We start from the raw sequence: 14012 nt of genomic DNA on the forward strand, positions 1-14012 counted from the left end.
AGCGAGCATCAGTAGGGACCCGTTCTATGACATGTTGGCCACCAGGAAGAGGAGGATTGCCAATAAGAAATAGGTACATGTCAGGATCCAGACTCCAGCAGCAGGACCAGGGGCGACGTGCTGCCCATGGGTCCTCCAGAACAGCAAGCCAAGGCCTGAGCCCTCAAGCTTGTGCTCTGGGACATTGGTCAGCTGTGAGTGTCTCCTTCCTGCCACCATCCTGGCATTAACCTTTGGGGACCCTTGTCCACAACAGCACCTGGTGATACAGCCTCCAGATCTGCACAGCCCACATGGGACTCCTGTTCTGGAGCCAGAGCCTCATCCACACCATGCCACACCTGCTCTTTGGGGCAACACTAGATGTTCTAGAAGTCGCTGTTTTATATCAAAATGGGAAAGGAAAACCTACCACTTTTTTATTCAGAATTTTTCTCAGATATATAGGATTATAGCTTTTATATGCCTTTTTATATTCTGAAAATTATAATGAAAGATACTTAATTTCTAACAGTAGTATTTTTAGAATGGCAGCTATAAATTTAACTCCTGGACACAAGTATATACTGTGCACTGAAAACAGTCTATATATGCAGCCCCCATGCACTTGGGGCCAGAGCAGCTGGGGCGCAGTCATCCTGACAGTGTCGGCTGAGTGAAGAGGCATTGGGGTGAGCGTGGAGACCAGTGTGCCCCTCACATGCTTCTCTAAGATGAATCAGTAAGGTACAGCTATGGCCGGGGTATTTATCCTGCCAGTGCCAAGGCCTGCAGATGGAGTTCCTTCTCTGGAAAACAGGCCACTTATGTGCAGAGCCTCCTCCTGTCTGACCTTCATGCAGGACAGTTTCATGTGGTCCGACTGCACATGGCTCAGGACTTTGGTACTTTTGTTGTTGCTTGCTGTTTCAAACTTGGTTAAGTGCTGACACATAGTTTGATGTAGTAAGCAAGCAGAAGCAGCCAGAAGTAATCCACCTGTTCTCTGTTAGTGCCATGTTTTCCAACATTTGACAGCCTTTTGAGGAGGGGAAAAACTGAGGATGGCACTGAGGGACACCTGTGACATCCAGACCCCTAAGGCGCATGCCTTCAGGGCATATGTGCTTGGGCTGAGACTGGGTAAGATGAGAGGGCCCACTCTTGGCTTATTTGGAAAATGGTCTTCCCTGCACACCCACCTGGAGCTTGTGTTCTGAGAGCCCTTGAAAACCGCCAACCAAATGCCCTTACAGGAGACTTTCAGTGAGCTGTCTTAAGGCTTTTTGCCTGACCTTGGTGGTAGCTGCCATCTAAGATGGCACAGAGGGATGTGCAGGCCAGAGCTCCCTTGCTCGTGCACCAGACTGATCACTTTTTGGTTTATTCCCAAGCTTCTAGGCTTTGCTTTTACTGATACCTCAAATCTGAAACCCTTGCATTTGAGCTGCCTGGCTGGTGTGTATGCAGCCTGGCTTCCAGTCTTCCATGATCCCTATCCCCTATTCCCCACCCCAGACCTGAATTTACTGCTGGTGGGGCACCTGTAGGGAGGTGGGAACTGGCAGCATTTCTTCAATCAGGACCATGGTGAGCCGGTCGGATGTTCAACCCAGGTGAGGCCCTGGGCAACAGAGCTCTGTGGGATATTGAGGTCAGGACGTTAAGCATGAGGCTACCTAATGTTGTCTTTGATGCCATAGTCATCTTTGAGGGGACCTTGCCTGATGGCTGTTGGTGCTAAGAATCCTAAGTTACTGGCTCTTGGAGTATCCACATGGAGTCACTTAACTCAGGTTATGTTGTGACAGTGTTAACCCCAAGGGCATCTGCCACTCCCAGAGCTTGTAAAGGCTCAGGCACTCCTGCCCTTCACCCTTTGTCTGCACTCGTCAGTGAAGCATTAAAGCCCTACTCTGGCCAAAGACAGTTCCCTGTCCTGCTGGGCCCTGGGCATCATTTCTGGGTTTCAGAAGACTTGATGTGGTACTGCAGTGTAACGGAACCGTCTGGGGATGTGACTTACTGTGCTTCCTGTCATTCTGAGTTCAGAGCTACAGGTGTGCTTTGCTGACAAGTTAGGTCGTTACAGACCAGAAACCATGTTGTGATTTCTTTTTATCTTAGAAAACATTTCTATTTACAATAAATAGTTACTATGTAAATAATGTACATATGTATTAATTTCTTCAGTGTTATACAATGTACATACTCCTACAACCTGCATGAAGAAATATCCTATTAATGTTGATATCAGAATTTCTGGCTATTTTATTGCAAAGCAAACAGCTAGTAAAATGGAGGGCCTTATGGCTGTCAGAACTATTGCAAATACTGTGTTCCCTAAATAAAAACATACTGCTAAAACCAAAACTGCCTAAGACTCAATTCTTTAAAACAGACATGGCTATGAGCTTGTGGAGAACAGAGTAAAACTGAGACGGTTGTTTAATTTGCTGCCATTTATATACTATATAAATCTTACATGCCGTATATATACAGTGGGGCAAGTGCTTTTTTAATCTTAAAAAAACAAAGATCAACTTTAGACATCTCTGAACAACACAAACTGTATAAACCATACAGATTATTCAGATACACACTGTATTAAATACAGTCTTCTCCCCACTCCCATCTCCTGATGCAGGACCAGTGAATTATAAGTGTCACAGTTTTATAGCATATCCATATTAAAAATAAAATCACAGTATGATTTTTGTCTGTAACTAGAAACTTGAAGGGATCAAGCTGACGACTCAGACTTCAATATCATATTGTCGAGACGAGACACAGTATAAAAAGTGTTAGGTAAAAAAAACATACTGTAGGCTTTACAAATAATGTCTGGATTATACATTCATAATGCAAATACTCATCATAACTGGTAAATTGATTGGAATAGTTCCACAAAGTTCAAAAACAGAACTTGTCTATAAAATACATCTTCAAATCTTGAATACAACTAAAATGTGAAGCAAATTAGTTTCTAGTGTCAGACATTGCAGAGGAAGCCCTCGAAGGTCTCGCTGAGAGCTTGGGTCTTTAAATAAGTCTTTAATTTAAATAGACGCACTGTCGCTTGTCCTTTTGAAGTCCATGGTTCCCAGCTGGCCGTGCACCAGGTGTCTAGCGTGGAGGAACATTACATGAGATACAAGTAGTCAACCTGAGTCTGTGGTTAAGCAGCATTTGAGATGGTCTATTCCAGGGCATTATTGTCAGTGTGATTTTATGTACACGGTAATTTACAATGTTCAGCAGTGTAGAAAGTATCCGTTTGGAATAAGGGCAATTAAGAAAAGGTAAAAACTGAAAAAAAAAAAAAAAAAAGAAAAAGAAACAGTTGTCCATGGTAAACTCTGTACAGTATTTACTAAAGAAGCACCACGCAGTTCGGACAAAGTTATTCTCTATGTTTATAATTTAAGCTGGGTTGGGGATGGCTTCTGATCAAAATGTTGAATCTGAAAGATAAGAGGTGCAGCAGGCATTAGCTGAACAGAGGTTGGTCTCTCACTCTCTGGATGTGTCCCCAAGGCTTTTGAGAAGTTCCTGAAATGGCCTCTCTACCTTCCGGAACTGCAGTAGAGAACCCTGGGATGCCAGGGCAGCGCCACCTGCTGGGCCCCACAGCTGCAAATCACTTGGACCTCAGAGAGGAGAGGCCCAGAGGCTTTGTCTCCATGACACGGAGGAAGCCTGTGAATGAGCTGAAGCTGAGCTGCGAGAGCAGCAGCTCATTTTAAATTTAAAGCCTTTGCTGACTAGACCTGTCCTCCATCACAGAGTTCGGGCTCTGAGTTCCTGTGTCTCAGGGCCACACAACACAACACCAGCATTAGGAACCAGGATATACCCTGACCCTTGTTTGGCTCTCAGATACTTAACTCCATTTCTTAGCACAATTTCCACATCTGGATGCTAGCTAGTGACTGTGTCCTAGAGGCACAGACACGCCAGGACCCTCCCCTTCACCACCCCTGCTTTTCACCAGGAAACCCACCTATATCCACTCAGCACTTCCACAAATGACCAAAACGGGGACAATTGCTTACCGTAATTTTGTTGTTATAAGGCCAAGGCTTTTTAGTCACCTAGAAGGCAAAGGAAACATCTTTATTATGGGTGTGTACCTGCAGACTTAACTATAATCAATTCCTACAGCTCATTATCAGCTGCTGAAAAATCACTCGTATAGCAGCATGAGCTGGCAGTGCCACAAAGCACGGGCACAGAAGGGTCAAGAGCCACACGGGACCAGGTCTCAGCCCCAGCACAGAGCTGCACATTCTCGCATGGCTAACCATCCTTTCAGGCTGAAGCAATGATCTGAGAGTCAAAGAGCTGGAGGAAGGGCTGGTGTCAGACCCAGAGCAGCGGTGTTTAGCTGCAGAACCAGATGCAGTGTATGGACGGACTGCCAAGAAGCAGAAGGTTCCACTCGGGGCCACCAAGATGCCCACATCTCTGTAGTGACACACATGTCCTTTATTTGTGACCATGATCTTTGGGTGTCTGAGGCAGAATTGTCAAGCTTTTTATATCAAGGGCCAGGTGATGAGAAACGTTTCAGTGGACAGGCTATGTCTCAGAGCTAACACATAGCACCTGGGCTTCCACGGTGCACTGACCCTGACCCTCCCACCTCGGTGCTCCCGTGAACACACGCCAGTCTTCTGCACTTTGAACTGTTGAGAGCCATTCCTAACTCCAGGCTAGACTGGCTGCAGGTTGCCAGCCTTTGCACTAGCCCCACTGATGTTCACAGCCCATGCAGTTTCCACAAGCCCAATGCTCCTGTCCAGAGGGAATGAATGTTCACAGAGAGAAAGCAGCCAAGCACACTGGCACTGGACTGTAATCCTAGCACTCAGGATGCTAACATAAAACTGAGTGCTGGGCTAGCCTGGACTACATAGGAAGCTCAAGGCACAGGGGCTGCTGTATACAGAGTATAGTGTACAGACCTACTCAGAGACCAGCAAGAACCACCCCAGAAACCAGCAGCCTGAAGGATACCAGAGCCCCACACTGCAGCTACACCTCTAGAGATCACCCTATTGATTTATGGCTTAGGAGCTGGGGTACACGAGTGCATTTAGGGGTTCAGAAATTAGTACAACACACACAGAGATGTGCACATAAAGACATACATGGGCACAGAATGCTTTAATAGCCCAAGTTCTACTGTGTGACACTCACAGACGCTCCAAGTTCCAGGGATCTGAGTATACAGGTTGTGCTGAGCCTAGCTCTATGCAACTTAGGCCCTCCACAGAGCTAGACACTCCCAGCCAGAGATTAAAGCACACCTCTGCTCACAGGCAGGTCTTGTTTTTGGGCATCGAGTCCACTCTCATATCCTCCTGTGCCTTTTTGTCTGTGTGTTTGATTTTTGTTGTTTTTTTTTAAGACAGGGTTCCTCTGTGTAGCCCGACTGTCCTGAAACTCACTCTGTAGACCAGGCTGGCCTCGAACTTCGAAATCCACCTGCCTCTGCCTCCCAAGTGCTGGGATTAAAGGCGTGCGCCACCACTGCCTGGCCCTTCTGTGCCTCTTATGTTTCTGTGTTTATCACCTTTCCCAAAGTACTTTACTCAGAGCTGTGTCCTTGCTTCCCTTACCCTGGCCATACTCCGACAGACGGCATCTGTCAGGCCGGCTTTCCATCCTTAAATGCTTCGTTTTCTCCCGGAAAGGGCCACTGTCTTCCACAGGCAGACCATCAGCCAGGAGAAAGCTGCCCTCTGTTCTCCGGAAATGGCCGCCGGCCTCATAGCTGGAGAGCTTCGGTAAACGCATCTCAACACCCTTTATAAAGTCCTCCGACTTCCTGGAATGCCTTTTCTTTTTCTTCTTTTTCTTCCGGTGTCTATGGAGGTCAGCATCAGAGTACGCTCCTGAAAAATCAGATTCCTGCTGGTGCCTGCAGAAGAAGCAGCCCGAGGTTAGCACTGAGAAAAACCGCCATCTGAGCTCCCTGTCCCCGGAACACTGCTTACCAACAGTGGGCAAATGCCTCCTGCTCATGTGTGGTTTCCTTCCATGGAAACCAGTTTTAAGCACAGTCTTCAAGTCCACCACCACTTTCCCCAGCATAGCTTTGCCCTGCCATGTCTGCCAAGTGTTCAAGCAGAGGACAAAAGGCATCTGTGGTCTGTAGCTGGTCACAAAGACTCTGGCAGTCTTCAACTAGTTTAGTGCTAAGTGTTATTAGCTAAAAAATCCAGGAATCACACTCATGCTTACCAATCAGGCATCCATTAAGACAATCGCCAACAGTTAAGCTCCTAAGTTACATAAAACCAATCAGGTGCTTTGCCACAGTCTGTAACCCCAGCACTGGGGACACTGAGGCAGCAAGATCTAAGTTTGAGGCCAGCGCAGGCCTCAAAAAGATACAAAAAACATTTAGACTTCAAAACGAGAAATGGTGGCCTAAAAAGGAGACAAAAGCCAAAGAAATAAATGGTGTGTCTTAAGCTCACTCTAAGCAGGCAAACAGGCAGAGAAGAAACTGCGACAGTTACAAGGTACGATGACATGTGATAGGCCTGGAAGAACTGTTAGGGACCAACAACTTCAAAGCTGTGTGAAAATGTAGAGATGTAAACTAATGAAATCTCTAAACTCAAAAGTGAAACAAACAAACTGCTGGCTCCTACCGGCAGGACAGAGCAGGCCAGCCCGCAAGCAGCCCTCACCTGCTTTCTCGATCCCGGTGTTTATCTTTGGACTTCTTTTTCTTTTTAGACTTTTTGTGCTTCTTCACCCTTGGCTCCTCTAGCGCGTCCTTCTCCAGGCTTTTGTGGACTTTCTTTTCTAGACGGCCATCATGATTTTCTAGAGTCTCATACCTCCGCTTCCTCGACTTGACACTTTCGTGTTCATGAAAGCGCTCAGGGAGACTGTGGCTGCTGTCCTGCACACTCAGTGCAGCCTTCTCTTGGAGATGTCTCTCGAGGGGCACAGCAAGGCTAGGGGCCTCTCGGGGGCTGTTGAAGTGAGGCCGTTCCTTCCCCCGGGATTGCAGCTCCCAGCCCTTGCGGCCCCAGTAGCTGTCCTTGTATGGCCGTCCAGACTGGACAAGGCGTTCATGCTCACGGCCATGCAGAGGCCGCCATTCGCGGGCGTCCCGGGCCGTGTACAGGGGTGTGTACCTGTCATGGTAATACCTGCACTTGTCCCACCGCAGCTTGTCCTGGTAGAATCTCTCCCTGACCCAAGCATGCTCGTTTTCCAAATGGTGGTACCGGCTCCAGTCCTGCTCCAGGCCACTCCTAATCCGTGAGTGGTGGTGGCTATACCTGCTCAGGGAGCGGCGCTCAGGGCTGGCTCTGTCCCCGTGGCCCAAGTGCTGGCCACCATTGCAGTATGTATTAGTAGGATGGCGGTCCTGCTTGGGCCGCTCTCGGCTGTAGCAGTGCCGCTTCTTATGGTGATGGTCCTCCGGCCGGGGCCTGCTGTCCCTCGCGTGCTCCCCACTGGAGGAGCGCTCTCTCCGACTCCGATAGTGTCCTCGGTCCACCTTCCGGAGGCTGCTCATCTTTTCCTTGGCTGGGGAAGGCTCCTGAGCTTTGGGTCCCACATGGCCTCCATCGCCTCTGTCCCCAGCAGCCTGCTCGGCAGCCCCTTCACAGGAGCTGGTGGTGGTCCTGTCAGGCTTAGGGGGCATCATGTCAGCAGAGACCGCCGAGCTTCTGGAAGAGTCTTCTGCTTCCTCTGAGCCCTCCGCGCTGAGGTAAAGTAAGAGTTTCTGCTCACACCCGTCACCTGCGAGTACTGAGGGAGCAGGGCTCAGCCTCTCCACCATTTCAGCCATGGCAGAGTCCTGAGCCTTCTCAGCTGTATCGCCTTTCACTGCTTGGGTTGGCTGGCTCGGGTTGGCAGTCAAGTCTCCAGGGTCACACGATTCGGGCACTGGGGTATCCCCCAAGGTAGTACCGGTGCTGTTACAAAGAGCAGAGACGGAAGGCAAACCCCCCACAGGTTCAGCTGAGACAACAACGGACGAGTCTTCTTTGGTACAGCTGATGGTGGGCTCCAGGGGTGATGTGGTGGAAGGGGTCTGTGTGCTCCCATTGGTGACAGCCTCCGGTATCTCAAGGGGACTGGGCTCATCACTGATGGGCTCTGGCTGTGAAACAGGGTCCTTTGGAGAGCTTCCCCCTGTCGTAGTCCAACTACAGCAAGACAAAGAAACCAAGTCACAGGCTGCCTGCCACACAGGACTACCCGACAGGTCTACTCAACTACTCGCAACTTAAGCATATCTGATGAAACCCAGCACCAAGCCTATCATCCCTGGAAACCAAGTTTTTCTCGTCCCTCATTCAGTAAGAAATAAAACTTGTATCAAGACTAACTCTGTTTTCACACCTCTGTAGTTCTAGACACCTCGTACTTTCAGGTAAGTATCTATCTCATCTGAGGAGCCAAGTGTAGAAGAGAATGGTAGCTACACATACTTGTAACCCCAGCATCTGAGAAACTGGGCAAGAACTTGAAGCAAGGCCGACTTACACAGGAAGCTCGAGGCCAGCCTGCACCACACGGTGAGACCCCGTGTGAACATGTCCCGGGCTGGGGCTTGTGGCTCAGGTGGCAGAGCTCACCCAGCACATACAAAGCCCTGGGTTGTGTCCTCAGTACTAACACACTAGGCGTGTTGGTGCACACCGGTGGCACGACTCCTACCTCTCTTCACCCGCTGGACCCTTTGCCTGGTTGGTAAGCTTGAAGGTCTCAAGGATTCTGTCTTCAGGAACACACTGCAAAGGAGCAGGCGTCACCTACAATGAAACAAAGGTACCTGAGCTCCTGTGGCCAGCTCCGTGCCTACTGAACCCCAGCTATGGGAGCTCTGAGGTCTGAGAATCCTCCCTCCCACTCACCTTTCCAGGAAGACCATTAAGTTTGGAAAAGAGGTTTTCTGTGTGTAGCTCGGGCTGGACCTGGCAGCTGGCACTGTCAAATGCCAGGCTGTTCTCTCGTGAGTCACTGTCTGCGCTATTAGCACCATTTAGCAGGACGGGTTCTTGAAGCTCATGGGAGGAAGCCTCAGCACCCTCATCTGCAGCAGCTTCTGGCCTATCGGAGTGAGTGCCGGCCATCATGTCCACACCGTTCTCCTTGGCCAGGCCTTTCGACTCCTCATCAGACTCTTCTGAGGACTCGGCCCCATAGGGGACGAGCACACTGGCGCCCACTTTAGCCTTGCCATTTACCATGGGCTTGGGACAGGCCTCACTGGGGGAAGTCGACGTTGTGGGTACGTTCGAGGTAGACTGTATTGCAGAAGGGTTAGTGATGGTGGAGGAGGGTGCCGCCTTACTAGGAGCCTCCAGACAAGGGCCATGGAGGCTGTTATTCAGTGGTGCCTGACCCTGGCGAGCAGGCAACTTGTTGTGAATACTGATGGTGATTTTTTGTTTCTTGGGGTGATCTGGAATAACTGAGGGTCTGGTAACAGACCAGTTCTGCACAGAAGTCGAAGCAGTAGCAGGACTGGCCCTATTGACGCTGGTGTTTCCGTTAGGGCTTGACACAGAACTACTTGGCGTGTCTTTCACTGGCGTGGTGCCATTCAAGTGTGGCGTGTTCTAGAAGGAGGAAGAGAACAGCTGGGTCAGCACTCTGGACACAAGACGCACAATGGCTAGGACCCTCCCCATTTTGGTCTTGGTGACTAACAAGCTTCACCTCTATAAAATACCTACCATTCTCTCATCTACTGATGAGCCCAAGCCCCTTTACACTGCCACATTCCTAAGATGACCCCTCAGGCATGAACAAAATGTTTCTGAAAGAGCTTCACTTCCCCGAGTCCAACTATTTAGCCTGTAAGAAGTGTGGGAGTGCACAGTAAGTGGGACCTGCTACACAGTCCTTAGGCGGCCACTGGATCACTCGCCCATCTTGAGGCCTCTGTAATAACGGGCTGCAGTGCCCTCAAGCCAGAAGCTCAGTTGTAGATGAGGCAATTTCTACAGTGATGCCAGGTTTGGATTCAAGCAGAAAGGGAGTAATGTTGACTCTCGAGTGTTACCTTCATCACGTGGGAAGGCAGCTGGGGTCCAATAAACCCTGGGGCCGCCTGCTTGCTGTTGACTGCCCGCTGACTGACTCCTGGGCGGGGAGAGGACTGGCCGGGGCTGTGGGCAGGATGAGCGGGCTCCCCTCCATTTTTCACATCATGGGACCTGGGATACAGAATGAAATGGCTGTGTAACAAGGGCAGGGCCTTTACTCTCAAAGCCAACAATACTCAGCCTGTCAGACACAGGAGCTGGAGCTCCGCACAACTCAGAGCTGCACGCAGCACCTGCATTAGGCGCTGCACAACTCAGTGACACCCCCTCTCCTCCCCCTAGGACACACTACATGGCCCTGGCTAGTCTGGAACTGGGTGTGTAAACTAGGCTTCAAATATATAGAGATGCCTCTGCCTCTGAGTGTTGCTGTGGGCCACCACACCTAGCACCCAATGAGACAACAAAATGTTTCAGTTTGGGTTTTTTGTATGTTGTTAAGTTACTGTCTTTTTGTTAATGTTTTGGAGAAGGTCTCATTCTAAAGCTCTGGATGGCTTGGAACCCTCATGCAGTTTCCGCTGCCTCACACTTGGGGCAATCCTCCTGCCTGAGAATGATGAGCCTCCATGCCTGGCTCTCAATTCATTTTTTTAACTGTATATCCTGATAGTTGTTATCTGAAAAGCTATTTTTCTGTCTAGGTTTTCAATGATAAGTATATAGCGCTATGGAAACCCTGTACTATGCAGACCTGCTCCTCAGAGAGCTGTCACTAAGCCCCCAGCCCCTTCTCATTTACACTCTCCCATAGGCTTTCAGCCCGCTGCTCTTTTCAATACCTGCATTTAATATTTCAACTTGTTTCCCTTCCTTCCATATACAGCAAGCACTTTCCCAGAACATTTTTAAAAAGGCTTTATGCAAAATCATTCTTAGCAGAAAGATCAAGAAATCAAGGTCAGCCTGTATACCAGTCAGACCCTTATCTCCCCCAACTTCCCAAACAAACAAATCACTCTTAACATTGCCATAGTATTTCAACATGTGGATACGATCATTCTGTCATGGGTGAGTATCTGGGGATAGCCTTAATTTTCAGCTATTTGGGATACCTTGTGGGGACGCAGCCAGGCCTGACAGAAGTCTTGGCTACTACACATGAAGAGGCCCTGGGTTCTAACCCAAGTACCTCACAAAGAGAGAAGCCAGCCTGGGGCAGGCATCCCATTTCTCTAGAGAGCGCTGCTGAGTTATGAGCTTGCATCTACAGCAGCAGGTCAGACACTGGCGCTGGCAGGGCCTGACCGGAGGCCTGTGCTCAACTGGCTGAGAGCACACAGGCACTGAGAACCCATTCCCATGGCTTCCACTGTCCCTAGACCACTCCTCAGGGCCATTCCCGCCTTCTACACCTGTCACTCAGAAAGGCCTGCTGTGCTCAGGTGCATGGCAACTCATGTTTAACTTGTTGTTTGTACAAATTAGCTCCCAGCTTAACTAACTGTCCGGATGAAGAAGACCTGGCTGCCGCCCACCTGTTTCCACAGCAGTACCTGATATAAAAGAGGACGTAAGCTTGCTGGTTAAGCACTGCTCTGATATCACTGGTGGACACGATGGAGTCATTCATCTGATACCAGAGGCCATTGCTAGCCTGCAAAGAGATGGAGGGTGGGGTGGGGGTGGTAAGTGATGTCATTCAGTCTCACTCCACTGTTTACCCCATGAATGCAGAGCTGCCCCACAACAGACTTAGTCGTCACCCAACAGCTTACCTTGATGTAGCAAAAATAGTGGCCAGCATGACAGTTAAAACCAGTGTGTACCAGCACAGCATACAAAACATAAATAATTGGCTCTCCATTGGGCTGAGACATATAGGGCCGAATATCAAGGTACTCAGGATATTTCACATCCTAAAGATAAATGGAAAAAAGAGAAAGTTCTGCCATTTTTGAAGACACAGGTACATTTTCAGCTACAGGCATAACTCCTAAGGAAGGGCTTTGAGGAAGGGACTTGCAGAACCTACAACTGTTGACCCCAGAAACCTAATGCCTGAAACAGAAGGGACCTGAAGGAAACCCCCATTGATCTTATTTGCCATCAATAAGGAAGGGTCCACACTGTGAATGTTCACCAAATGCAGCAGCAGTGACAGCGCCAGACATTACTCATAGCTCTTCTGTCTTAGTGACCTGAGCATGTGCTGTGTCTCCTGCACATTTCTGTGTGTCTTCACCACTTTACCCTTCATTAATTGTGAAGAAAAGGGGAAAACTCACTGTACCGAGATGAGAACAGTCAGGAATCATGGACATACCTTAGCAATCTTTCCACCGGTGAAGTTGGCGAAGCGCTTCAGTGAGATGGTAAGAACATTAGAGGACCTATGGATTGTGAATCTCTTTGAAGCTGGAACCATTTTTTTGCACCTTAAAGCACAAGAAGGAAGGGTTAGGATACTCAGTGTAGAAACATCTCAAGTGTATTGGTCTGTACTTTCTAAAACACCTTACATTAAGATTTTAAAACAAGGGCTGGAGAGGTAGCTCAGCAGTGAAGAGCACTCGCAGCTCTTCCAGAAGACCTGAGTTCTATTCCCAGCACCCAAGTGGCAGCTCACAACTCCTGTTCCAGGATATCTCTCTCTCTCACACACACACACACACACACACACACACACACTTACACATCCAGTCAAATCACCAATGTACATAAAATTTTTAAAAAGTATTTTAACACAAGGAAACTAGACCAATAATCACAATTATAAAATTAAAATTCCATGAGGCCTGGAGGTCGGCAGTGGAGCATTTGCTGAGTATGCACAAGGGCCCATGTTCAATCCTCTGTAACACATATACACAGAGTAGTAATAATAATTACAGAGGGAACTGACCACTAACAGGAGATGTAAGCTGGCAGTTCAGAATAATCAAAGATCTAAAGCCAGGCTGGGCCACACAGAAGACCTGCCTTTAAAATGACAAGCACTTGATAAATGATGACATTAAGTGGCTAACAGCATTTGCCTATCACATGTGAGACTCTGGACCCAACATCCAGTACCCAAACAAACAAACAAACAAACAAACAAAACAAAACAAAACAAGGAAAAAAAATCAATAAAAAAAAAGCAGTGAAAACGGAGCCAGTTTCTAAGGTGGATCATCACGGGCGAGCAGGAAGAAGCCCACCACCCAGTCATACTTGCTGCATTTGTAGGAGTTCTCTCCATCCAGTTGTTCTGGCTTCACAAACTGCTCTAACGCCTTGGTAACACTCTGTGCAGCCTAGGAAAGGGGCATAAACATCAGGTCACCATGCGTACTGCCACATCAGGTCCCCATGCACACTGCATAAACATCAGGTCCCCATGCACACTGCCACAGGCTGAGAGCAATAGACAGATGAAACGTGCACACACGTATACATTGAAGATTAAACATTTTTTTTAAAGCAAGCAATCTCCTTGTGAAGCAGAATAGATCACAGCACTAAAGAATGAACTCTGAGAGGCAAGTTTTGCATTTCTCTGAAATATGTTCTTTATATAGTAAGCATAGAACTGAATCTATAGTCAGAAAAGCAAAAGCTCCAAGCAACAACAAAAAGAGTGTGAAAAAATCTTCAATGAGCTGAAGTTTCTAAGAGGAACAACCTTAGATCTAAGTTTGACAGCGACGAGAATGCATAAAAAGTCCGAGGTGACAGCAGGCTGCGTAACTTCCCTACGGTGGATGCTGAGCTCACCTTAATCTCCAATGTTATGTCCAGATAGGGATCAAAGGTATCTGAAACACCCTTGCAATTTAAACATTTAACTGAAATAAAAGAAAATATCAACAGTGAGTAAGGTCATCTACTCATTGTCTTACCAACTACTGAAAGAACAGAAAATACTTCAAAATAATGAACTTGAAAAAAAAAAAAAAAAAGAGCCGGGCGTGGTGGCGCATGCCTTTAATCCCAGCACTCGGGAGGCAGAGGCAGGCG

The 14012-nt window shown here is 48.2% G+C and overlaps 2 protein-coding genes across 5 annotated transcripts in view; one reads left to right on the forward strand and one right to left on the reverse strand.

Annotated features, from left to right (window-relative positions):
- Positions 1 to 2442, forward strand: part of Cyth3 (cytohesin 3) — a 58810-nt gene extending 56368 nt beyond the window's left edge. For both annotated transcript variants that reach the window (XM_021163221.2, XM_029477181.1), the window contains exon 13: positions 1 to 2442. In XM_021163221.2, the coding sequence (XP_021018880.1) occupies positions 1 to 73 (73 nt within the window). In that variant the 3' untranslated portion in view covers positions 74 to 2442.
- The window catches only part of Usp42 (ubiquitin specific peptidase 42), a 26252-nt gene continuing 14666 nt past the window's right edge, over positions 2427 to 14012 (reverse strand). For 2 of the 3 annotated variants that reach the window (XM_021162887.2, XM_021162888.2), the window contains exons 7-18: positions 13770 to 13840; positions 13227 to 13309; positions 12337 to 12448; positions 11789 to 11929; positions 11567 to 11667; positions 10028 to 10181; positions 8874 to 9581; positions 8677 to 8771; positions 6684 to 8162; positions 5604 to 5905; positions 4035 to 4073; positions 2434 to 3443 (exon numbers count right to left, since the gene is read on the reverse strand). In XM_021162887.2, coding sequence (XP_021018546.1) covers positions 4066 to 4073; positions 5604 to 5905; positions 6684 to 8162; positions 8677 to 8771; positions 8874 to 9581; positions 10028 to 10181; positions 11567 to 11667; positions 11789 to 11929; positions 12337 to 12448; positions 13227 to 13309; positions 13770 to 13840 — 3254 coding nt within the window. In that variant the 3' untranslated portion in view covers positions 2434 to 3443; positions 4035 to 4065. Of the gene's footprint in view, positions 3444 to 4034; positions 4074 to 5603; positions 5906 to 6683; positions 8163 to 8676; positions 8772 to 8873; positions 9582 to 10027; positions 10182 to 11566; positions 11668 to 11788; positions 11930 to 12336; positions 12449 to 13226; positions 13310 to 13769; positions 13841 to 14012 lie in introns of all 3 variants that reach the window. The other variant, XM_021162886.1, reaches the window with a different exon arrangement.

The sequence above is a fragment of the Mus caroli genome, chromosome 5 (assembly GCF_900094665.2).
Source record: "Mus caroli chromosome 5, CAROLI_EIJ_v1.1, whole genome shotgun sequence".
NCBI lineage: Eukaryota > Metazoa > Chordata > Mammalia > Rodentia > Muridae > Mus > Mus caroli.